The sequence below is a fragment of the Pongo pygmaeus genome, chromosome 19 (genome assembly GCF_028885625.2).
Source record: "Pongo pygmaeus isolate AG05252 chromosome 19, NHGRI_mPonPyg2-v2.0_pri, whole genome shotgun sequence".
Lineage (NCBI taxonomy): Eukaryota > Metazoa > Chordata > Mammalia > Primates > Hominidae > Pongo > Pongo pygmaeus.
The window spans coordinates 2489869-2514870 of record NC_072392.2 but is presented as its reverse complement, the minus strand read 5'-3'; the positions used below and the strand labels follow the sequence as shown (position 1 = coordinate 2514870).

The 25002-nt window shown below is 61.3% G+C and overlaps 1 protein-coding gene across 2 annotated transcripts; it reads left to right on the top strand.

The window, feature by feature from the left end:
• The first annotated feature begins 1909 nt into the window (after nt 1-1909).
• CLUH (clustered mitochondria homolog) lies at nt 1910-24801 on the top strand. 2 transcript variants are annotated; one of them, XM_054457468.2, is made up of 26 exons: nt 1910-2438; nt 9401-9603; nt 10425-10596; nt 11867-12010; nt 12187-12311; nt 12404-12558; nt 12659-12784; nt 13098-13245; nt 13439-13531; nt 15323-16017; nt 16950-17173; nt 17356-17457; nt 17634-17734; nt 18359-18511; nt 18605-18667; nt 18784-19028; nt 19345-19429; nt 19609-19762; nt 19846-19985; nt 21263-21343; nt 21425-21550; nt 21639-21760; nt 22024-22117; nt 22287-22421; nt 22501-22574; nt 23377-24801. In XM_054457468.2, the coding sequence occupies exons 1-26, from the start codon at nt 2339-2341 to the stop codon at nt 23558-23560; spliced, it is 4044 nt and encodes a 1347-aa protein (XP_054313443.2). In that variant the 5' UTR covers nt 1910-2338; the 3' UTR covers nt 23561-24801. The 2 variants fall into 2 exon arrangements, with proteins under 2 accessions (XP_054313443.2, XP_054313442.2); XM_054457467.2 differs by having other exon boundaries at nt 17353-17457.
• Nucleotides 24802-25002: the final 201 nt, after the last annotated feature.

The window sequence follows — 25002 nt, the reverse complement described above, 5'->3', positions numbered from 1 at the left end:
CAATCTGCTCTCCTCGGCCTCTCAAAGTGTTGGTATTACAGGCGTGAGCCGCCGCACTTGGCTGGATGATGCTTTTTATACGTGTCTGTTTCTCTAACCCCAGGCTTGCTGCTCTTCCCCAACCCCCAGGGTTAAAACTGAGCTTCCTATTATGAGTAGCATTACCAACATGCAAGGGCTTCCAACTTTAGCTGCACTGGACCACTAGGTACAATTCTCAAAAACCCTTGAGTTTCATGAATACAAACTAAGTACCCATCAGCCAGGTGACTGGCTAAAAGAATTATGGTACAACCACACAATAGAACATTATCCAGCATAAATGGAATGAGAACACCTACTGAAAGCGTATAAAGTAAAAAAAAAATCAGAGTGAAGAATAGCAGGTACAATTTGCTGCACATTTGTGTAACAAAAGAGGAACAAGTGTGTGTATACACATACGTATATACACACACGCACACATAAGTATGTGCGCGTGTGTGTATATATATATATATATATAGATAGATAGATAGATGCACACTTTTTTTTTCTTTTTTTGAGACGGAGTTTCCCTCTTGTTGCCCAGGCTGGAGTGCAATGGCACGACCTCGGCTCACTGCAACCTCCACCTCCTGGGTTCAAGCGATTCTCCTGCGTCAGCCACCCGAGTAGCTGGGACTACAGGCCCACACCACCATGCGCAGCTAATTTTTGTATTTTTAGTAGAGACGGGGTTTCACCATCTTGGCCAGGCTGGTCTCGAACTCCTGACCTCGTGATCCGCCCGCCTTTTGCCTCCCAAAGTGCTGGGATTACAGGCGTGAGCCACCGCGCCCGGCTTTTTTTTTTTTTTTTTTTTTGAGACGGTGTCTGTGTCACCCAGGCAGGAGTGCAGTGGTGCGATCATAGCTCACTGCAGCTTGGAACTCCTGGGCTCAATCTGAGCCCTCCTGAGTGATACTCCCAGCTCAGCTCCCAAGTAGCTGGGACTACCGGTGCGTGCCACCACACCTGGCTTTTTTTAAACAATATTTTTTGTAGAGACGGAGGTTTTGAAATGTTGCCCAGGTTGGTCTCAAATATCTGAACTCTGAACTCAAGTCATCCGCCTGGCTTCGACCTCCCAAAGTGCTAGGATTACAGGCGTGAGCCGCTGCACCGCCCGGCCAAGAATCTTACCACTTCTCATCTTCCTTCCTCCCGTTTAAATGCTTACATCCCATCGTTGGCTTTCCTCACTACGTGCTCTCCAGAACAAGGTCGGCTTTCCTTTGCAATTTGTGCGAGGCCCTAGCTAGGGCCCTCCCAGCCCACCTCGGGAAGCTGAAGCTTTCCAGTTCTCGTTAGAGCTTGACAAACGCTCCTAAGCTTATAGGCCTCAGGTGCTTCACAAAGGCCCCCTGCGGCCTGGGCAGGAAAGACCCACCGCGCGCTCTCTGCCTGGAGCACTTCAACTCACTGCAAGGCCTGGTTCCAATGTCCCCTCTGCAGCGTTCTCTGACCTCACTGTTCCGTCCCCGCCAAGCCCCAGCCAAGTGAAAAATACGAGTTACTGTAAAGCGTCCTGGCTGTGGATGGAGTCAGACCCGGCTCTACCCCTTGCTCTCTGTGTGACCTTGGTCTCGGCCTCCTCCACCGTAAAATGAGGACACCAGCCTGGAGGTGAGGACCCATGGGTCGGGGACGCGGGTAGGGAGCCCGTTCTGGCTCGGGGCAAAGTTTGGCGGGTCCATTCTGACTCTTGATCCCCATTAGCCATGTGCCGCCCTCGCCTCTCGTGCCCGTGCCCTAAGCGACCTTCCACTCCCTCAATAATCCAGCCGCACCCATTCGGCGGGAAAGGGCCTGCCCGGTGGGGAGAGCGCTGAGGGTCACGCGAACACCGGAGATAACAGACTGCGCGGTCATTTAGCAAATTTGCAAAAGAAAACAGGGGATCCTTGGAGAGGGGAGGGTTAGCCATGGCAGAACCAGACCAGTCTCCACCCAAGGTCACAGTGCCCGCCCAACGGGCAGCGAGCGGCAGGGAGTCTCCCCGAGGCCCCGCCCCGCGAGGGCGCCCAGCCTCCCCGGGCCTTGAGTCAGAGTGCGTTGCCTTTAAGACGTTCTGGAAAGTCACCGCGTCCGTGGGCGGGGAACCAGGCGCGGCGCGTTTTGTCCCTCGCGGGCCGCCGTGGGCCGGGCCGGGCGCGAGGGCGGGGCAGGGAAAGGGCGGCGGGGTCAAAGGCCACGGCGCGCACCACGTGGGCCGGTGACTCCGTCCTTCCCGCAGCGGCCGCGGCGCGCAGGGCACTTGAGTTAGTGGCGCGGCGGGCGGCGCGGACAGCCGAGGCGGACGCCCGCTCCCGCCACCATGGTCATCAAGACGGACGAGTTGCCGGCGGCTGCCCCAGCCGACAGCGCCCGGGAACACGGCTCGCAGGCCGGGGGCAAGGGGCGGCCGGGCGCGGCCGGTGAGCGGGGCCGGGGCCAGCGGGCCGCCGGGCGGGGGGCGCCGGACCAGGGCGGGCGGGTTCGGGACTCCGCGGGGACTGCCGCCTTTCCTCCGCGTCGGGCCCGGTTGTATCTCGCTGGGGCCTCCACCGGGTCGCCCCCGCCCTGAAGGTCACCTTCACAGTCGCCCCCGGCTGCGGCCCGGGCTTCGCACGTGCGGTCCCGGGGAAGGCAGCCTCGGCCGGCGCCCTCGGCGGGCACACGCGCGCCTCATCGCAGGGGCACGTGCGCGCACACGCGGTTTCGGGGTGCGCCGCCGCCGCAGACCGAGGGAATCGGCGGCCCCACCCCCTCTGCGCCCGAGCTGGGGAGCTCTCTGAGCTGGGGTGGCTCCGACGCTTGCGGGACAGCCCCCTTCGGCACCTGCTCCGCGTCGGCCTCCCAGGCATTCCCTGTGCGCAGGGCTGCAGCCCTGAGAGTGAAGCTCCGCTCGAGGCTTCCCAGGCTCGGTTTGTGGGAAGAGCACGAGGTGCGGGGTGTGCGTTGTGAGGGACGTCCCTGGTTCATGCCCTGAGGCCAGGCTGTAACCGCAGGTCTTCAGGCTGTGGCGGAGACTCTCAGGTGTGTTGGCCTGCTCGGCCGACCTGGTGTACGGGGCGTCTGCCTTTGCATGGGGCAAAGCCAAACTCCTTGGCGGGGGAAGTGTTTGTGCCAGAACTTGATCATTAACCTGCCTTATTGCGAAAAGTGGGTCAGACCAGAGTTACTGTTTTTAAGGCAAAGGTCATTAGTGTGGAGTCAAGCTCCCAGCGATCCCCCATGGGGGCTGTATGGTGGTGACTGTAGCAGTGGCTGCAGCTTGTCTCGGGTGGGGCCTGCTTTCCCTTTCTCCTGAGCCCCTTCTCTTCCCTCTGTTCCCTCCACCGTGTCTCAGATTCCAGCCTTGGGACTGGAATCCCCTTCCCAGACCCTCAGTCGTCATCTTCCTCAGGCCCTCTTTGCTCCGGGTGGCAGTGGAGGTGCAGAGCTACTCCTGTCCCCCAGTCCCTCCCTCCTCCGTCGACTGTCCTCAGTTGGGACTTGTGGTCTTAACGCCTCATCATCTCCCTTCCCAGCTTCAGTGAGTGCGCCAGGGCTGACTTGGGAATCAGGATGGGGACAGCGTTCAGCCCTCTGACCCTATTCCCATCATAGCGGAGTTGCCTTGGGGTGAGGGACAGGTGCTGGGGCAGTAGTGCTGATCGTCTAGACGAGGCCAAGGTTTGGGCAGAACAGCAAATGCTCATCGTCCCAACCTACCAGGCTTTGTGCTGATGTGGTTCTGAATCAGTGGGGGCAGACTGGATAAGAGGAGGTTGGCTGATTTCTCCTCTAGCAGAGACCCGAAGAGTTGAAGTGACTTGCCCAAGGTCACACAGCGATTTAGTTGTTAAGGGAAGTGTTTGGATTCCAGCTCATGGCCAGCAAGCCAAGGCTGCCGTGGCCTGGCCCAGAGGAAGCTGGGACAGGCGTGTTGGTTTGGATCCCATGCTGAGAACGAGGGAGCCGACGAGCGTCTGGAGGATTTCTGTGAGGGAGTCAGTGAAGCCCCTCCCTAACTCTTTTGGTTGGGGGGCTCTGTCTGGGGTAAAGTGAGTCAGGGAAGGGCACAGCTATTTGTTTTGGGGAAACTGGGAGCATACTCGTGGGCAGGACATGGGCTCCTATGTCCCTGGGAAGGTAGTACAGGTAGCTAGGACTTAGGTTACAGCCAGCCCGGATCTATTGAAAGAAGGACAGAGCCTTAATGAAGACCCCCCAGCTGGGGCCCACCTGAGCATCAGAACCAAGGCTCCTGACCTCTGAGATCCAGCTCTGGAAGACTCTTCAGCCCCCTTAGGAAGGAGGTGATCTAGGCCATTGAGGGTTGGGGGCAAGGGTTGGTTACCTTCCTGGGAATACAGCGGCTTTTAGGGGTTAAGAGAACAGGCAGGTTTTTCAGGTCCACAGTGGTGCGTCAGGTTCCTTCTGCCCAGGGGAGGGCTCCCTGGAGTTGAGGCCCAGAGGGGGAGAAGGAGGAGGCTGGCAGCTGGGGAAGGAGTCTAGGGGCTTATGGGAGCTCCACAACAGGATTTTGGATGTGATGTGGGGAGAGCAGCCTGAGGAACTCTGAACTGTCCTCAGGCCCTGAACACCTGCCTCTGGCCTGGGTGGGACAGGAAGGAGGCAAACAGGTGCCTGGTCTGTAGGTTCTTAGATAGGCCGCCTGCCCGCCCCATTGCCTTTCCCTGAAGCCCTGTGCTGCTGGGACGGGTGATGCGCCTTTTAGGACCCTACTTCCTGTTGGAGCCTCACTTGCTGAGGCCTTGGCTGGGGCGTGGACTGGCCCTGGCACAGTCTTCTGAGTGAGATTGTGCCTGGCTTGGGCAGCACACAGGCCCTCTGGGAGGCCTAAGTTTCTTTTCTAGTTCCTCCTCTCTGCCGCATTTGGGCTCCCTGCGCCTCCAGGCCGGGGCAAGGGTGTGCTTTGTCTCTTCCCTAGCATCTGAGTTTGCTTGTATGCAGAGTGCTGTTGGGGTACGGCTCTCCCGCTCTGCAGAAGACCTCCTTTTCCCCTCCCCTAAAGCTCACATCCTCAGAGGTGCCCCTGGGCTATGAGAGGAGGGAGTATTGGCCCAAGGGTGTAGAGGCCTTGGGGAATGCTGTGACTGGGATAGATCTGCCCCCTGAGTAGAGGCCTGAGACCTGGAGGAGGAAGTGGGTGCAGCCTACCTGTGGGTGCTGCCAGGCCCCTTGGGAGGGGCTGGGTGGGCTGTGCTGAGTGGGAGTGGGTCCATGGGAGCGGGTCCGTGGGAGCGGGTTGGTGGGAGGGGGTCGGTAGCCTGTGCGCAGTGGGAGTGACTCAAAAGCCATGGGCTTGGGCATCTGACACCCCTATTTTTTCTTTTCTTTTTTTTTAAACTTAATCCCCAATGTGATAGTAACACCTGGTTTTTTCTTGCTCTGGGTTGGCTCCTCTTGCCTCTCTGACCTTGGGCAGCTGCTTCCTAGCCTTCTGGAGCCTCAGTTTCCTCAGGTGAGATGGGCTGGCACAGCAGTTTAGGGAGCTGCCGTAGGTGAGATGGGCTGGCACGGCGGTTTAGGGAGCTGCCGTGGGCTGGGCCTAGCGTGAGTCCTGGCTCTGTGGTAATCAGAATGCAGGTGGTTGTCAACACTCCTCTGGGGTCACTGCCAGGCTGCCCTGCCCCACCCCTCTCTCCGGAGGGTTAGGGTGTATTTCGGGAGAGGGTAGGAGCAGAGGGGCTCTGTCTAGGCCTGGTCCTTCTCCTCTGGTCATTGTGTGAGACCCAGCACCTTCCATGGGGGCTGTGCAGCAGCCCAGGGTCTGCCTGATCCCTGGTCCTGGAGGGGAGGGGATGGAGTGAGAGCCTGGCTCCCGCCCACCCTGGGTAGGGTGGATGCTGGGGCAGCCCTCGCTGGGCGCTGGCAGCATGTCAGAGGCCCTGGGAAGGCGCCCTGGCCAGCTGGGCTCCTCCCCCGCCGTGCGGCCACCGGCCTCTTGCTGCCAGCTCTTTTCTCCCCTGGGAGAGACTTGGTTCCCTCCTGGCAGGGCCGGGGCTGCTGGGAAGGGAAGATGGAGCCTGCCAGCTTCTTGATGGAGCCTGGAGGCCAGGGGCACGGGTGCAGTTGTCCTCTGGGAAGCTGGGGGCCCATCCCCCTCCCTTCCACCAGAACCAGTGACTCCAAGGAAGGGGCTGGCAGCCAGGTCACCTGCAGGGGGCAGCAGGAGCCAGAGGTCCCAGCCAGGCCCTTGGCCCAGGGACAGTGGGGTGCTCAGTGTCTGGGACTGGTGGGCAGAGGCAGCCACCTTATGGCCTGGGCCCGGGTCTGTGCCAGCTGTTGGCGGCAGCTGGCAGAAGCGGTCCTGTTCACCCCCACTGGGGTGGGAGCAGAGGAGAGGACCCCCTTGCTGGGCCCTGCCCCTGCCAGCCAGTCTCCTAGGCCCTCAATCTTGAGGAGTCCAGGTACCCCAAATTCTGGGTTCTCGGATCCCCCTAGCGGCTTTGCCGGCAGTGACCCCCTCTCTAGGGGGCATAGGGAGGTGGGCCTGAGTGCTGATAGCAGCTCCCTCTGGGGTCCTGGGGCCACTGGGTTCTCCTGGCCCACAGCCGTCCTTCTGGCCGACCTTGAGCGGGATGCCAGGCAGGGGGAGTGTGCCCTTCCTGGGGCTGCCATGGCAGGCCTGGCCCCACTGAAACCCGAAGCCAGCCGGAGCTCCAGCCCCGGGCCGACTGGCTGCATTAGGGCAAGGGTAGCAGCAGAGGCTGGAACGAGGAACCCGGGCAATGCTGGGGCTGAACTGGAGAGCCGGCTGCCTTGCTGCCATGGCTATCCTAAGACTCCAGAGCCGAGGGGAGGGCAGCTGCCAACTGCACCAGGTGAGCACCGGGACCTGGTGAGCCAGCCAGCTGCCTGCGGGGGAGATCGCTCCGCCTTCATCCAGGGGTGGGGAGACCTTCAGCGTTCCTAGGAGGAAGGATTAGGGGCAAGACATGCTGTCCTGGGGAGAGGAGGCCCCTGGGGAGCCGGCCGCATTCCTTTGAAACGGGATAAGGAATAGGTAGCCCCTGAGGGTCGTCTCCCTGGGCTGGGGAAGAAGAGTGGGAGCCGTGGCCAGCTTGCCTTGTCCTCCCTCCTTTCTGTCCTCCCATTCCAGGCATGTGAAAGAACACAGGCTCTCTCTGTCTAGGTATTTGACTCCCCACTTATGGGATCTCATAGCTCAAAACCGCTGTTGTATATTGGGTGGGGGCCCTTCCTGTTTCTCCCCTTATTCCAGGGGCTTGGCAGCCAGCACAGCCTTTCTCAGGGGCTGCCCTGCCTCCTGCTGTTTGCAAGCTGACTGACCACCGCCCCAGCTGTCTGTCTGCTCTGTCACTAGAGTCAGGCAGGTGTGTGGGGCTGCTCACGTGCTAGGGGATTGGGGGTGCCCTTCCTGGGGCAGTTGGATCCTGGAAGGGAGGTCTTTGTACATCCTCGTGGTTCCTGGGAGAGGGCGGGGTGGGGATGGAGAGCCATGACATGCACAGTTACTGAAGGTCCTCAGTGGCCAGAGTTGAGGGCAGTGCCGCGGCGTAGGGTGCGGGCTGCAGGAGGGAGTCTGGGGCCCGTTCTGACTTGGTTGACCTTAGGCCAGGCTCCGAGCCTTTCTGGGCTTCAAATACCCCTCTTTGGGGCAAGGGGGAAGAGAGTCTTTGAGCTCTTAGAGGTCCTGTTTCTCATTTGCTTGTGGGGATCCAGGGAAAGGGAGTGACTCTCTCCAGGCCCCCCAGTCTCTGCCTTTCCGTACTGGCCTCATCCCTTCCCTGAGGCTCCTGCTCTGCGTTTCTGGTGGGTCCGGATTGGGACCACACAGTTCTGGGAAATGTACCTGTCCCCACTCCTGAGAGCTGGGTAGGGAAGAGGAGGTGGGGTCTAGATGGGATGGGCAGAGCTGGGCAAGCTGTTCTTTCTGGAAGGGAACCCAGGCCCTCCTCAGAGTTGGGACCGTTGAACTTCAAGCCAAGCCAGGCAGGTCAGCCTGGCCGATGGGCAGATCCTGGGGGCTGAGGTCCTCATCTCCTAGATGGGTGCCCAGGCAGGCCTGTGTCTGCTGAAGGGTTACTGAGAGGCGGTCCTTGGCTCCTCAGCGGAACAAGGGGCTCTTGTTCCACTGGTGCCTGGGTAGGAATGCAAGGTTTTGTCACCTGCTCCCCACCCTGCTTACAGCATGTGGATTGGGTGCTGTCTTCAAATATTGCATGTAGCTAGGGGTTTGCAGTAAGTGCTTATTTGTTGCCTTTTCTGTTGAGCCTGGGCAAGATAGAAGGTGGTGGGTAGAGTTGCTGGTGAGGACGCCACCCTGGGTGCAGCCGAATGTCTCTGGGAATGAAAGGGGGAGGGAGTGTGATTCTGCCATTAAGGGTCATTTGGGCAGGCTGTTGAAAAGGCTTATTTCTCCTAGGCCTTGAAGGGTGAGTCAGTGTTTGCTGTACAGAGTGGGATGTCAGGGGCAGCACAGACACAAGCACAGTGGTGGGAGAGTGGTGGGAGGGCTGTGGGCAGTACCAGGCTTCCATGGCGTGGTGTCCTTAGACCTCAGCAGGTAGCAGGCAAGAGCTGAGGCTGACTTCAGGTGGGTGCCTGAGAAGCTTGGTCTTGTAAGCAGTGGGCTTCCTAGGAGGGTTGCAGTGGCATTGCTGAAATAGAGGAAATGCCTGCCCCAGGGCAGTGGCTGCAGAGGCCGGGTCCCGTGGGTGGGTTGGGAGATTTAGGGTGGGTTGGGAGATTTAGGGTGGGTGACTAGATAGAGCAGGTGCCAGTTTGAGGAGGAAGATGAGTTCCGTCCCTGCAAGACGGGGCTTCAGTGATGCCTCAGGGACAGCCACATGTTGATGCCTGGGAGGCAGCCGTCTCCTTGGTCCAAAAGGCTGGAGAGAGGACAGGATTGGCCGTGTGAGCCACGAGGCAGGAGTGTATGGGAGGGGGTGGGGTCAGAAACAGGAGAGGCTGGGCCCAGGCACACCCCTGCAGCGCCCCCCTGCAGCCCAGGACAACAGCTCAGGAGGGATGGAAGAGGATGGAGCTGGAGAGGGAGGAGCAAGGGCACTGTGTGGGGTCAGAGAAGAGGAGAGGAAGAGGGGAACTGCTGCTGGGAAGCCAGGTGTGTTAGGGCCGGAGGAGACCCTCGGGCTTGGCTTTGGTGACCCTGAGGAGAGTGGTTTGGGCCGTGTGTTCAGGTGCAAGCCATACCACAGTGGGCCAGGGAGCAGTGGCTGGGAGGGGCGGCTGGGTGTGGAAGTGGCCTGCAGGTGCACGGAGGGCGAGGCGCGACCGTGAGGCTGAGGCTCGCGAGGGCGTGCAGATGCCTTTCCAGAAGGCAGGTGCCCCCGCGTGGGGTCAGGCGGACGGCCCTGCCGACCAGCGAGGCTGCCTAATTCTGATCCGTTCTTGTCACCCACAGAGCTGCCATCAGTCATGCTCTTAAATGGGGACTGCCCAGAGAGCCTGAAGAAGGAAGAGGGGGCGGCCGAGCCACCCAGGGAAAATGGGCTTGACGAGGCCGACCCGGGAGATGAGACCGCCGGCCAGGAAGTCATTGTCATTCAGGACACGGGCTTTTCTGTGAAGATCCTCGCCCCTGGGATCGAGCCCTTCTCCCTGCAGGTAAGATAGAGGAAGGGGTGCTGGGGGCCAGGCCTGAGCCTGCTGGGGAGGGTGAGCTGGAAAGCTCAGCCTTGCTTGTGCTCCTACCGGCCCCACTTTGTGGCAGGAAACTGAGGATCCCGTGCCCTCCCTAGAGTCACTCAGCTAGCGTGTGGACGTGGGAATTGAGCCCAGGGTCAGGTCATTGCCCCATTGCTAGAGGACAGCGACCAGCTGGGCCTGCCAGCCCTACGTGGGGCGGGGAGTGATAGTGGCTGGGTAGTGTTGGCATCCCAGGACTCCTCAGCCTCTTGCTGTGTGCCCTCAGGCAAGTCACCTCTCTCTGGGCCGTGATTTTACCATCTGCCAGACGGGAGGGTAGTGTTGGGTAATCTCCAAGGACAGAGCCAACGTGGAGGTCTTGCAAGCCGGTGACTCAGTGGGGAACGAGATAGGGCCGTCGTATGTCTCAGCACCCGCAGGCTTGGGCCCCAGAGCACCCCTTCTGGAAGGTGAAAGCCATTTGCCCCAGGCACCTTAGCATTGGGTAAGGCCGGGGGCGAGCCTGCCGTCTTCTGTTCCCCTGTTCTTCATCTCCCTTCTCTGCTCGGGCATTGCTCTTGGTCTGCAGGCCGAGTCGGCGGGCCAGGCTCCAGGCTGCACACACAGGGCATGGCATGTGCGGACACGGCCTGGATTTAAAAGCCAGAAAGTGGGATAGCCGAGTATTTGGGGCATTTATTCTGGGGACCAAGGTACTTTGGGCTGGGGACAAGGGGATATTGTCCTTGCTGTCCGCTACGTGGCCTCTCACCGGGGTGGGCGGGGCCTTCTCCCTGCAGGTGTCCCCCCAGGAGATGGTGCAGGAGATCCACCAGGTGCTCATGGACCGTGAGGACACATGTCACCGCACCTGCTTCTCGCTGCACCTGGACGGCAACGTGCTGGACCACTTCTCGGAGCTGCGCAGCGTCGAGGGGCTGCAGGAGGGCTCCGTGCTGCGTGTGGTGGAAGGTCGGTCTGGAAGTTGGGCAGCCTGCCCGGGGGAGGGCCCACGGAGGCAGAGGCAGGCAGCACCATCCATGCCAGGGTCCCTGTGTCACAGATGAGCTCGTGGAGGCAGGATTGGAGCACAGGTCTGCTTCTCAGGCCAGCACACGTATACCTGCCAACTTCACGGCCCATGGGTTAAAGAACAGAGCCGCGGGCTGGGCGCGGTGGCTCACGCCTGTAATCCCAACACTTTGGGAGGCCGCGGCGTGTGGATCACCTGAGGTCAGGAGTTGGAGACCTGCCTGGCCAACATGATGAAACCCCATCTCTACTAAAAATACAAAAAGTTAGCCGGGCGTGGTGGCATGCACCTGTAATCCCAGCTACTCGGGAGGCTGAGGCAGGAGAATCACTTGAACCTGGGAGGCAGAGGTTGCAGTGTGCCCAGATCGTGCCACTGCACTCCAGCCTGGGCAACAAGAGCGAAACTCTGTCTCAAAAAATAAAACACAAAACAAAAAAAAGAACAGAGCCGTGATTCTAAAAAAGAAAATCAGGCAGTACCATGCCAGGGCTTGAAGTCAGTCCAGTTCAGTTCTGTACAGATGCATGAGAAGTCCCAAAAGTTTCCTAGCCCTAGAGTGGGGAGGTCGGGCACGGGGAGGTGCCATCAGGTTGGTCTGTGGCCTCGAGTTTTCTGGGTAGAAGCTGCTCAGGTTCCACACCCAGAGCCTGTCCGCCTGTTGAGAGCAGTGATGGAAAAGGTCTGTAGCTCAACAGTGCCCACAGTTGATCACGGAACCTCTCCCCTCCAAAAGAACTGCCATTAAAATCCCATGAAACCACATGGGGCAGTGTTGACACTGGGGGCCTTGGAAAGTCCTCAGGCCACCCCTACATGAGGCTGCCTCGGGAGAGCAGGGCAAGGCTGTGGTGTGGAAGTCCCAAAGCTCCAAAAGCCCTGCCCAGCCGACACACTGGCGCACAAAAGCAGGCGGCCTTGTGGATGCCTGAGGCCTGTGTGTGCTTCAGAGGCATTTGGCAGAAAGTTCTTTATGAAAAAAGATCCCTGCTCACCAGTAGGCAGAGTGTGTGTGTGTGTGTGTGTGTGTGTGTGTGGTGTCGAAACCAGAACTCCAGCTTATGTGTTCATAGTGGAATTTGAAAACGGAAACCTAAAGTGGAAAATTAAAACCACTGTGTTAGCACCCCCAAAACCTGTTTTGTGCTGAGCAGGTTGTTCAGGGTGCAGGGCCCTGGTAACGCCGTCCCCTCCCTGCCTTCCTGACAGAGCCGTACACAGTGCGTGAGGCCCGCATCCACGTGCGCCATGTCCGAGACCTGCTCAAGAGCCTGGACCCATCCGATGCCTTCAATGGGGTTGACTGCAACTCCTTGTCCTTCCTGAGTGTCTTCACCGACGGCGACCTGGGAGGTGCGGGAGACACTGGGGCCGGGGATTGGGCCAAAGGGCGGGGAGCATGGAGGTGGGGGGCTGGAGAAGGGGCCGAGGGGCCTGGGCCTGAGGCACCCAGACCAGGGCCGTCAGCAGGTAGGGAGACAGCTGGCCCTGGGTGGCCCTGTGCTGACCACCAGCCTCGGGTCCCTCAGACAGCGGGAAGCGGAAGAAGGGCTTGGAGATGGACCCCATCGACTGCACGCCACCCGAGTACATCCTGCCAGGGAGCCGGGAGCGGCCACTGTGTCCCCTGCAGCCCCAAAACCGTGACTGGAAGGTAGGATCCTGGGGGAGGGAGGAAGAGGGTCCCTGGCGGGGTGGAGGCCCCACACCAGAGGCCTGGGCCCTCAGACTCGGCCGCTCCCGAAGCCCTTGCAGTGCCTGAAAGTACTCACCATGAGCGGCTGGAACCCGCCCCCGGGGAACCGGAAGATGCACGGGGATCTCATGTACCTGTTTGTGATCACGGCCGAGGACCGGCAAGTCAGCATCACCGCGTCCACACGGGGATTTTACCTGAATCAGTGAGTCCCTGCCAGCCCACCACGCCCCCCTGCCGTGCCGGCTGTTCTGGGTCTGGGCAGACACCTGGGCCCCGGCTCAGTGCCCGCCCTCTGCCTGCAGGTCCACGGCTTATCACTTCAACCCCAAGCCCGCCAGCCCCCGCTTCCTAAGCCATTCCCTAGTGGAGCTGCTCAACCAGATCAGCCCGACCTTCAAGAAGAACTTCGCTGTGCTGCAGAAGAAAAGGTAGTGCCTTCTTCCTCTCCCGCCTTGTCTCATGGCACACGGGGGCATGGGGTGAGCCGGCCCACCTGCACTCCAGTGCTTCTGTCTGAAGAAACCGCCCTGGGCCCCGAGTGTTGGAGTCCCCGCTCTAGGGAGCTGTCAGCCAGTGCCGAGACGGCAGCCGCAGGAGAGGCGCCCGCGCACTTCATCTGACTTCAGGGCAGTGTCTCAGGGCGGGAGATGCCGGAGCAGGCGGGGGCCTCGGAAAAGGGGCCCGTGGAAGGGCTCTGAGCTTGGTGGGCTGCCCCATCTCCGCCTCCCCTGCCTGCCACAGGGTCCAGCGCCACCCGTTCGAGAGGATCGCCACCCCATTCCAGGTGTACAGCTGGACGGCCCCCCAGGCGGAGCATGCCATGGATTGCGTGCGCGCAGAAGACGCCTACACCTCGAGGCTGGGCTACGAGGAGCACATTCCTGGACAGGTGCCTGCGGCCTGGCCCCGCCCTCGCTGGGCACCCCCGCCCTCCTGGGTGCTGGGCTGGTTCCGTGCACATCCCTGGAGGCCCCACGCTTGACTTCATGTGGGAGTCTGGGGCTCTTAGGAAGGTAGAAGGAGGGACTTCCGGGAGCAGGGCACAGGCTGAGCTGGTTGCTCCCTCCCTGATCTTTCTGCAGACCCGAGACTGGAACGAGGAGCTGCAGACGACGAGGGAGCTGCCTCGCAAGAACCTGCCTGAGCGGCTGCTCCGAGAAAGGGCCATATTCAAGGTGCCCGCAGCCTCTGCTGGCCGGCAGTCTCAGGCCCACCGCCCACTGCTGGCGGGTTTTCTCACGGAGAGGAGGAAAGCAAGGGAGGCAGGGGCAGCCCTTACCCTGTCAGGTTCCCCGAAGGCCAGTCAGCGTCTTCCGCAGGGTCTACTAGCCTTCTGCCTCCCAGCAGACCCTCCCAGTACCTTTTTCTGGCCTCTCTGAGGCTTTGAGTCACTTCCCGTAGGGACCGAGTGTCCGGGGCCGTCCGGCTTCCCGCCCTCCACTGACTGCTGCGGGGCTTTTGCCTGGGCGAGCACCGGCCAACCATGGCCCTTCTAGGGCGGGAGCTCATTTGCATAACACTTTTAGTTTGCCGGGGTTTCAAAGTTATTAGTGCTGGGTTACTAAGAGAAATGAGGAAAAGCAGTTGCTTTAAAAAAAAAAAAATCTCAGGCCAGCTTCGGTGGCTCATGCCTGTAATCCCAGCACTTTGGGAGCCTGAGGCGGGCAGATCAGAAGGTCAGGAGTTTGAGACCAGCCTGGCTAATATGGGGAAACCCCATCTCTACTAAAAATACAAAAATTAGCTGGGTGTGATGGCGCGTGCCTGTAGTCCCAGCTACGCGGGAGGCTGAGACAGGAGAATTGCTTGAACCCAATAGGCGGAGGTTGCAGTGAGCCGAAATTGCATCACTGCACTCCAGCCTGGGCGACAGAACAGGACTACGTCTCAAAAAAAAAAAAAAAAATCTCAGCCAGGCACAGTGGCTCACACCTGTAATCCTAGCACTTTGGGAGGCTGAGACAGGCGGATCACTTGAGCCCAGGAGTTGGAAACCAGCCTAGGCAACATGGTGAAACCTCGTCTCTGCAAAAAATACAAAAGATTATTAGCCAGGCATGGTGGCATGTGCCTGTAGTCCCAGCTACTCGGGAGGCTGGAGTGGGAGGATGGCCTGAGCCAGGGGAAGTCGAGGCTTCAGTGAGTGCAGATCTCGTGCTGCTGCATTCCAGCCTGGGCAACAGCGTGAGACCCTGTCTGAAAACAACCTCCCATAGTTTTACTGCCTAGAGATGATAATTGTAGAAACAAAACTTGTTTCTGGGTACTGACTTCACCGGAGATGGTGCCAAGTACATTATAGAGACTATTTCCTATAATATTTTGGACAAATTGTAAATGTCAGTACCTTTATTTGTTCAAGTTCACCTGGCATATAACTGGTGGATCCCAAACCTGCTCACACTTGTTAATCACTAAGCTCTGCTGTTTCCCTCAGCACAAGTGTATTCTCAAAACATGGGGGTTTTTGTTTGTTTGCGCTGTTTTAGAGATGGAGTCTCACTCTGTCCCCCAGGCTGGAGTGCAGTGGTGCGATTTCGGCTCACTGTAACCTCCACCCCACGGGTTCGAGCAGTTCTCCTGCCTCAGCCTCTCGAGTGGCTGGGACTACAGGCGCGTGCCACCTCGCCTGGCTGATTTTTTTTTTGTATTTTTATTAGAGATGGGGTTTCACCATATTGGTCAGGCTGGTTTCGAACGCCTGACCTCAAGTGATCTGACCGCCTCGGCCCCTCAAAGTGCTGGGATTACAGGTGTGAGCCACCGCGTGCCCGGCCAAAACATGGTTTTCTTGGCCTTTTCTACATATGAGGAAACTGAGGCTCCGGGTCCCTGGGTTCCCAAGGCAGGCCTGGTTGCCTCCGCGGTTTAGGGGCGTGCGCATGGCCAGGTGGATGCGCATGGCCAGGTGGATGCAGGCTCTCGTGGGCGGGGCCTCTTACCCTCCCTTCCTCGACCCCCGGCAGGTGCACAGCGACTTCACCGCGGCAGCCACCAGGGGCGCCATGGCCGTCATTGACGGCAACGTGATGGCCATCAACCCCAGCGAGGAGACCAAGATGCAGATGTTCATCTGGAACAACATCTTCTTCAGCCTGGGCTTCGACGTCCGAGACCACTACAAGGATTTCGGGGGGGACGTGGCAGCCTACGTGGCGCCCACCAACGACCTGAACGGCGTCCGCACGTACAACGCGGTGGACGTGGAGGGGCTGTACACGCTGGGCACGGTGGTGGTGGATTACCGCGGCTACCGGGTCACGGCCCAGTCCATCATCCCCGGCATCCTGGAGCGGGACCAGGAGCAGAGCGTCATCTACGGCTCCATCGACTTCGGCAAGACCGTGGTGTCGCACCCGCGGTACCTGGAGCTGCTGGAGCGCACGAGTCGGCCCCTCAAGATCCTGCGGCACCAGGTGCTCAACGACCGCGACGAGGAGGTGGAGCTCTGCTCCTCGGTCGAGTGCAAGGGCATCATTGGCAACGACGGGCGCCACTACATCCTCGACCTGCTGCGCACCTTCCCCCCGGACCTCAACTTCCTGCCCGTGCCTGGCGAGGAGCTGCCTGAGGAATGCGCCCGCGCCGGCTTCCCCCGCGCCCACCGGCACAAGCTCTGCTGCCTGCGCCAGGAGCTGGTGGACGCCTTCGTGGAGCACAGGTGAGGGGCGGCCCTGCCGGACCAGGGCCGGGGCCAGCTGCAGGGAGTGCGGGCGCCCTGGGTGGGGCTGGGTCCTTGAAGGGAGAAGCGCTGGAGAATGAAGAAGGGCTCCGTCTGGCCACAGTCATTGGACACCCGTCCCCACCTGCCCTGCTGTCTGGCTCCCAAGCGCAGAAACCCGGGCTGCAGACTCGCGAGCAGCCAGGCGGGTGACGCGGCTGTGGCGGGTGCTGTTCTCTTAATGAGCACTTGGAAGTCTGGGTAGCTGTGACTGTCCCAGTGCTGGGGGTCCCTGCCGCTGGTGTTTAGTGCTTGGGAAATGGCCATGTGAGAGGTCCCACAGCATGAGTAACTGTCTCAAATGACAGTGGCTTCCTGTCACTGTTGAGAGCCCTGACGTGGATGGGGAGCTCCTCTTTTCCTATCCCCTCCAGGACTCAGCTGCCTTTTTTTTTTTTTTTTTTTTTCCCCTGTTGAGACGGAGTTTTGCTCTTGTTGCCCAGGCTGGAGTGCAATGGCACGATCTCGGTTCACCGCAACCTCCACCTGCCGGGTTCAAGTGATTCTCCTGTCTGAGCCTCCCGAATAGCTGGTATTACAGGCACGCGCCACCGCGCCCAGCTAATTTTTTGTATTTTTAGTAGAGACGGGGTTTCTGCATGTTGGTCAGGCTGATCTCGAATTCCCAACCTCAAGTGATCCGCCCACCTTGGCCTCTCAAAGTGCTGGGATTACGGGCGTGAGCCACCGCGCCCGGCCGCCTTCTTCTTCCTGTCTTGGGAGATCTTGGTTTTTCTGCGTTGACTCATGCACACCGGCCAGGAGGTGCCCTATGCCTGCGGGGTGTGGAGCCCCAGCTGCCGGAAGCCTTGGGCCAGCAGAGCTCCTCTCCCCGATTTCCAGCTCCTGCTCTGCCGTTTCCTCTGCTCCAGGTACCTCCTCTTCATGAAGCTGGCAGCCTTGCAGCTGATGCAGCAGAAAGCCAGCCAGCTGGAGGCCCCCTCCTCCCTGGAAAATGGTGGTCCTTCCTCCTTGGAGTCCAAGTCTGAGGACCCTCCAGGACCGGAGGCGGGAAGTGAGGAGGAGGGTAGCAGCGCCAGCGGCCTGGCCAAGGTGAAGGAGCTGGCAGAGACCATCGCCACAGACGACGGCACAGGTGGGGCTGCTGCAGATGGCCGGGAGAGAGCCCGGGCCGGCCCTGCCAGGGTGGCTTATGACCCCATCTGGGAGAGGCTGGCACACATCTCTGCAAGGAGCTAGGCGGCGAGGCTTGGGGCAGCCCAGCTCCACCGGTGGCAGAGGGGACCCGCGTCTCATGGAGCCATGTCTCCACAGCAGACCCTCGGAGCCGGGAGGTGATCCGCAACGCATGCAAGGCGGTTGGCTCCATCAGCAGCACCGCCTTCGACATTCGTTTCAATCCTGACATCTTCTCACCGGGTAAGTGGTAGGGGCCGGGCAGCGCAGGAGCCCTCCAGGGCCGGAGCTTCGCTGGGGTGCCTGGGCCTTGGGGCTGGTGGGTTTGTTCCCCATCTGAGCGCTTCCCCTGCCAGCCCCAGGCGGCATTTGTCTTGCCACTGCCTGGCTCAGCCTCTCCTCTGCTCTCCCTCCTCCAGGGGTTCGCTTCCCTGAGTCCTGCCAGGATGAAGTTCGGGACCAGAAGCAGCTGCTGAAGGACGCGGCTGCTTTCCTGCTCTCCTGCCAGATCCCTGGCTTGGTGAGGGAGGGGCCGCGGGGCTGGGTTGGGGCTTGTGCGGAGGGTGCTGGTCCCTCATCCGTCTCTGACTTGGAGGCCCATGAACACAGGATCGCAGGAGTGACTTTTTCAGCTTTCCCTAAGTGGGCATCCCCATTTGACAGATGGGGAGCCTGACCCCCAGAGGTCAAGGGCACAGGCCCGCTGAGCCCACCGGGTGGGGCTGGCAGCTGGGAATCCAGTCTTCTGAGTCCTGGGTGGTGGCACGGCTGGGGGATGGGGCCAGAGCTCAGTGGGGGCTGCTCATCCTCCCGCAGGCTCTGTGCCTGGTCCCAGGATGCTGGGGGCTCCCCCAACACCATGGCCTCCAAGCCTCAGGACGCGGGGCTGGGAGTCAAGTAGTGCCCCCAAGCAGGCACCTCTGCTTCTCCCACGTGGTTAGAGGGGGCCTGTGCCACCACCGGGTTCTTGGTTCTTGGCCTGTGCTCCTCCCAGAGGCTGGGCACATTCTGACATCCTGACTGGGAGCTGGAGCCTTAGGGGTCCTTCTCCAGGGGATCCCAGGATAGCTGTGTTCCCCCAGAAAGACTCAGTTGGGTGGAGGCAGAGGAGCTGGGTGGGGGCCTGAGCTGCTGCAGCCCGCAGGTGAAGGACTGCATGGAGCACGCAGTTCTGCCTGTGGACGGGGCAACGCTGGCAGAGGTGATGCGCCAGCGGGGCATCAACATGCGCTACCTGGGCAAGGTGCTGGAGCTGGTGCTGCGGAGCCCGGCTCGCCACCAGCTGGACCATGTCTACGTGAGTGCTGCCCGGGGTGGGGCGGAACGGGAGCTGTGGGGCTGGGATGGAGGCCGGGGGCCTGACCAAGACCTCCCTTCTGAATCCTTCCAGAAAATCGGCGTTGGAGAACTCATCACCCGCTCGGCCAAGCACATCTTCAAGACGTACTTACAGGTGCCACCTGTCTGCTCTGCGGCCGGCCATGGCCTCCCAGGGTGGTGTGGGGCGTCGGGAAAGAGCCTGAGGTGGGGCTGAGGGCTCTCATGACTTGAAGCCAACCTGCCTCACAGGGAGTCGAACTCTCCGGCCTCTCAGCCGCCATCAGCCACTTCCTGAACTGCTTCCTGAGTTCCTACCCGAACCCCGTGGCCCACCTGCCCGCCGACGAGCTGGTCTCCAAGAAGAGGAATAAGAGGAGGAAAAACCGGCCCCCGGGGACTGCGGATAACACAGCCTGGGCTGTCATGACCCCCCAGGAGCTCTGGAAGAACATCTGCCACGAGGCCAAGAACTACTTTGACTTCGACCTCGAGTGGTGTGTGCGGGGCAGGGCTGGGACCGGACAGGGGCGGTGGGGTGGGTGGGATTGGGCAGATGAGGCGGCCACCACCCACCCCCAGATGGCGTCTAAGGCCTGTGCTCATAGACCAAGGAGTCAGAGGAGAGAAGAGGGAGCAGCTGTGGGAGATCACTGGGTGCTGGAGGGTGAGGGCAGCTGGGAGGCTCCCGGGGGCCGGGTGGGGCAATGTTAGGTGGAGGGTGGGGCAGTGTTGGGGGGTGGGGTGGGGCCGGGACAGTGTTGGGGGGCCCGGCGGTGCTTGGGCTGCTCAGGCCCCCTGCTCCCTCCTCAGTGAGACCGTGGACCAGGCTGTGGAGACCTACGGCCTGCAGAAGATAACGCTCCTGCGGGAGATCTCGCTGAAAACAGGGATCCAGGTGGGCACGGCTCACAGCGTCCCCGCTACGTCCCTGCTGCAGGCTCCCACTCCTGGCCAGGGCCACAGGGGAGGTGGCTTTTTCATAGTAGCCGTCTGTGCGCAAGCGTTGGTGGGTTGGGAGGTGCCAACCCGCTGAACCTGGGGCTGAGGCTTCCTGTGTGGGGGTCTGCCCCCCAGGTCCTGCTGAAGGAGTACAGCTTCGACAGTCGCCACAAGCCCGCATTCACCGAGGAGGACGTGCTCAACATCTTCCCCGTGGTCAAGCACGTCAACCCCAAGGCCTCGGACGCCTTCCATTTCTTCCAGAGCGGACAGGCCAAAGTGCAGCAGGGTGTGTGGCCACGTGGGGCTGGGTGGAGGCGGGAGCTCCCCATGGCCCGTCCTGATCTTGCCACCCCTGGGGGTGCCCTGCAGGCTTCCTGAAGGAGGGCTGTGAGCTCATCAATGAGGCCCTGAACCTGTTCAACAACGTCTACGGAGCCATGCACGTGGAGACCTGCGCCTGCCTGCGCCTCCTCGCCCGCCTCCACTACATCATGGGCGACTACGCAGAGGTGAGTCTCGGGTACCCTCTGGGCTGTGGCAGCAAAGGCCTGGCCTCGTGTTGGGGGATGGGGAGTGAGGGGGCCCCCGATGGAGGAGTGGGTGGAGTCCAGGAGACCCCAGGAAGTCGCTCGTTCTGCTCAGGCCACCCCTGGCTCCACCCCTCTGTAACTGTGTCCTGGGGAGACCTCGGGAGTCCCCTGTGCTGCGGTGCGGTCAGTTCTGGGAGGCGATGGCAGGGGACCCCCCCAGGGGGCGTCAGCAGGGACGCCTCCTGAGACTCCGTGAGTGGACAGGAAGCACGCCACCGAGCTCCCGCGTCCTCTGTGCCCAGTGCAGGCTGTGGGGTTCTGGGTGCCCTGCCTGGCCGGGGCTGGTGGAGGCTGTGGGGTTCTGGGTTTCCTGCCTGGCCGGGGCTGGTGGAGGCTGTGGGGTTCTGGGTTTCCTGCCTGGCCGGGGCTGGTGGAGGCTGTGGGGTTCTGGGTTTCCTGCCTGGCCGGGGCTGGTGGAGGCTGTGGAGGGGTTCTGGGTGCCCTGCCTGGCCGGGGCTGGTGGAGGCTGTGGGGTTCTGGGTGCCCTGCCTGGCTGGGGCTGGTAGAGGCTGTGGTGGGGTTCTGGGTGCCCTGCCTGGCCAGGGCTGTTTCGGGGTTAGCATGTCTTAGGATTCCTACTCCCTGCAAAGGGACTGTTTTTTCTTCTCTTTATAAATGGGTGGGGTTTTTTTTTGTTTGTTTGTTTCTGAGACAGGGTCTTGCTTTGTCACCCAGGCTGGAGTGTAGTGGCGTGATATCGACTCCCTGCAGCCTCAACCTCCTGGGCTCAAGCGATTCCCCCACCTCAGCCTCCCGAGTAGCTGGGATTACAGGCGTGTGCCACCACACCTGGCTAATTTTTGTATTTTTAGTAGAGATGGGGGTTTCACCATGTTGGCCAGGATGGTCTCAAACTTCTCACCTCAAGGGACCCACCCCTGCTCAGGCTTTTTTTTTTTTTTTTTTTTTTAACATTTTTAGTAGTTTTAGGTTTGTATTTGGGTGTTTGTGGAGATTTTGTTGGGCGTAAGACCATGGGGGTGTGGAGCTCTCTGTGGAGCATGACCCGCCCCTCAAGGTGTGGCAGCAGCTGCTGTTGACCCCCCTGCTGTTTTGTGCAAGGGACAGATCCAGGGCACAGCCGGAGAGGACAGGAGCCTGCAGAGCGGCACCATGGGCTGCTGGGCCGGGGCCAGGTCGGCTCTGGGCGCAGGGGGGGTTCCCACGCCGCGGCAGCCACCTCTCTCTCCCCCCAGGCCCTGAGTAACCAGCAGAAGGCGGTGCTGATGAGCGAGAGGGTGATGGGCACCGAGCACCCCAACACCATCCAGGAATACGTGAGTCGCGAGTGTGCCCGCGCCGGGGCTGCGAGGGGCTGGGTCCGCGGCCACCCTGACCTGTCTCGGCCCCGCCCGCAGATGCACCTGGCCTTGTACTGCTTTGCCAGCAGCCAGCTGTCCACCGCCCTGAGCTTGCTGTACCGCGCCCGCTACCTCATGCTGCTGGTGTTCGGGGAAGACCACCCCGAGATGGCGCTGCTGGACGTGAGTGCTGGGGCGGGGGGCCGGCAGGGAACCAGCTCCATCCCAGGGGACCGGGAGCTGACCAGGGCCCCCCACCGCCTGCCCCCAGAATAACATCGGGCTGGTGCTGCACGGGGTGATGGAGTACGACCTGTCGCTGCGCTTCCTGGAGAACGCGCTGGCCGTCAGCACCAAGTACCACGGGCCCAAGGCCCTCAAGGTGGCCCTCAGGTGAGGGGCCGCCCGCCCAAACTCCAAGGCCCGCGGAGGCCTGCGGGGCACCCGGCGCGGGCGGGGAAGAGGCCCGGTGCTCTCGTCTTCCTCCACCCGAGAAAATTTCTCTCGGCCTCCCCCTCTTCTCTGAGCCCTGGACTTGATGTTCCCCTCGGTGGCTTCCAGGGAGGGATCTAGAGGAGACCCCCGGCCCCCGAGTCAGGCCCCCACGCCCAGCCCACTCATGCCCTTCCCTCGCCCCGCGCCGCGCCTCCCGGCAGCCACCACCTCGTGGCCCGAGTCTACGAGAGCAAAGCTGAGTTCCGGTCGGCGCTGCAGCACGAGAAGGAAGGTTACACCATCTACAAGACGCAGGTGGGCGGGGCGGGGCGGGGCGGGGCGGGGCAGGGGCGGGGCCGCGGGGGCGGGGCGGGGCAGGGGCGGGGCCGCGGGGGGGCGGGGCGGGGCCGCGGGGGCGGGGCGGGGCAGGGGCGGGGCCGCGGGGGGCCTGATCCCTTCGTGCCTCTGCCCCGCCTCCCCGCAGCTGGGCGAGGACCATGAGAAGACCAAGGAAAGCTCCGAGTACCTCAAGTGCCTGACCCAGCAGGCCGTGGCCTTGCAGCGCACCATGAATGAGATCTACCGCAACGGCTCCAGCGCCAACATCCCGCCCCTCAAGGTGAGTCCGGGGCGGAGCGGCCCCTTCGGCGCGGGCGAGCGCGGGAGCCCCGCTCACGGCTGGTTTCCCCGCCCCGCAGTTCACAGCCCCCAGCATGGCCAGCGTCTTGGAGCAGCTGAACGTCATTAACGGCATCCTCTTCATTCCTCTCAGGTGAGGCCCCCGCCCCACTCAGAAGCGCCTCCTGGTTGGTGGTTTTTTGTGAGTTGGAGTCTCGCTCTGTCACCCGGGCTGGAGTGCGGTGGCGCCATCTCGGCTCACTGCAACCTCCGCCTCCCGGGATCAGCGATTCTCCTGCCTCAGCCTCCCGAGTAGCTGGGACTGCAGGTGTCCGCCACCGCGCCCGGCTAATTTTTGTGTTTGTAGTAGACACGGGGTTTCACCACGTTGGCCAGGATGGTCTCAATCTCTTAACCTTGTGATCTGCCCGCCTCGGCCTCCCGAAGTGCTGGGATTCCAGGCGTGAGCCACCGCGCCCGGCCCGCCCCCCTTATTTTCCTCAGCATCCTCGCATTCCACGAGTGAAGACCTTGGCGTTTCTGCTTCACATAATGTGTCTTGGCGTCTTCCCATCAGTACCTAAGAAGCGGCTTCATTCCCTCCCCACCGCTTCCCATTCTATGGCGGGGTGGGCCTGAGGAGCAGGCCCCGGGCTCCCCGGGTGGTCACAAGCAGTGTGGCCTCATGTGGGAAGTGGATTTGGTCAGCAAGGCCCCCCAACTCCGCTTTCTTCCCCCTGCTCTGGAGGGAGGCCACAGAGGGCAGTGAGGGTGTCCCGAGGCCGGGTCAGGTGCGGGGTCCTTACCTTCCGCCTTCAGGAGGGCAGCGCTTGTTCACACGCATTTCCCACTGAATAGAGCACAGAGCCTGAGCTTATCCCACAGGAAAGCCGGGAGGGTGGTGGAGCGCCCAGGACTCCTCTGAGACCCATCTCCATCCCCACCCTTATCCTCAGCCAAAAAGACCTGGAGAATCTGAAAGCCGAGGTGGCGCGGCGGCACCAGCTCCAGGAGGCCAGCAGAAACAGGGATAGAGCCGAGGAGCCTATGGCTACCGAGCCCGCGCCAGCGGGGGCCCCAGAAGACCTGGGCTTCCAGCCCCCGGCTGCCAAGGACCCTTCTCCCAGCGTGCAGGGATAGAGAGGGAGACGGACAGTCAGCCAGCGGCCCCGTCACCAGGGAGGCAGACTCCAGGAGAAGGGGGCGTGCCTGCGGGCGGAAGAGGAAGCAAGGCCCTCCTCTTCCACGTTTCACCCCACCCCACCCCCGTATCCTCCTGGGAGCCTGGCCTGCCTGCCCCACAAAAGATGTTTTTGCACTGGTTCAATGAATATATGATGCAGAGGCCCCGTTGAAGACACGTGAATGGCGTGTGCGGCCATCAGTTCCCGGCTGGGGGGCAGGTGTTGCTCCCGCCCCCACCCTCCGGCGGGCGTGTGCGAGTGCGTCCCTGGCTGAGAGTGTTGACCGTCCCTCTCCCCTGTACATAGCCCGAGCCAGTCCTGAGTGGGTGGCTCCTGAGTGGGTGATGCGCAAACGGGATTTCTCAGGTCATTTGTATGGTCGACATGATGGCTGCTGCTTTTGCTGCCACTGCCCCCGGGCCCAACCTGTCAGAAAGTCCAGGTTTTAAGCCAAAAAACCTGGTGGGGAGGGGGCTTTCCTGTGTCCTGGGATGGGGAGCCAGAGCTCTGTGGCAGGGCTGGAGGGTTGGGGTGCACTTTAGTTTGGGGCGGGACGGGAGCCGCAGTTGTGATTGGCCTGGTCTGGCTGTTGCTCCCGAATGAAGGGGTCGGGGTTGGCTTGCTGGGCCCTCAGAGTCTAGTGGGTGGCGCTGCCACAGGCTCTGACTCGGCTCCCTACTCCCTGCACCCAGCTGGGCATGGCCTTGGGGCCTGCAGTCTGAATGTATCCGTCTTCTCAGTTTTAACCTGAGCTGCCTAACGCACAGTGGGCGGGGGGGCGGGGCTGGGGGAAGCAGGGCCGAATTACGGATCCCGGGAGTTACAGGTGCCGACGTGATGTCACTTCTCTGGAGCCCAGCTCCCTTCCTGGTCTGAGACTAGCTCTGGGGGGTGGCGGGGGCCCCCACAGGCCCCGCTGCTCCCGCTCCACCCTGCCTGTGCTGCTGCTCTGTGCCTGCTGTCAGAGCCCTGGTGGCGGAGGATGTGGCCACCCTGAGACCCGGAGGAGACGGGCGTCTGCCTGGGTTTGCGGAGAGCTGCTTATGGGTGTGGTCTGTCCAGACACCTTGTTTCAAAGGGGATGGGCGTGAGCTAGCAAGCAAAGCATCCCCCCCGCTGAGCAAGAACTTTTTCTTGTTTTTAAACCATCACGTCCTCATTTCACATTGGAATAAAGTGAGTTTTTGAAACCTGCGGCCCCAGGCTCACCTGTGTGTTCTGTAACCCGGTCTGGGTGGATGGTGAGGGCTGACAGGAATGTGACTGGGAGAGGAATAGATAAAAACGAGGTCAAGTTCGAGGTCATGCTTACATTGTCACTTGAGTGGGAGGTAAGGGGGTGGAATCACAGGCACTCAGCTGGAATTCACCGAGCTGCCGGTCAGTGGCAAGGCTCGC

Bases quoted from the DNA above. Each gene is read 5' to 3' on its own strand.
- CLUH (XM_054457467.2), top strand. From the start codon at position 2,339: ATGGTCATCAAGACGGACGAGTTGCCGGCGGCTGCCCCAGCCGACAGC. The intron at 10,597-11,866 runs GTCGGTCTGGAA...CCTTCCTGACAG, and splicing joins CGTGCTGCGTGTGGTGGAAG to AGCCGTACACAGTGCGTGAG. The intron at 21,761-22,023 runs GTGAGGGGCCGC...GCCTCCCGGCAG, and splicing joins GCCCTCAAGGTGGCCCTCAG to CCACCACCTCGTGGCCCGAG.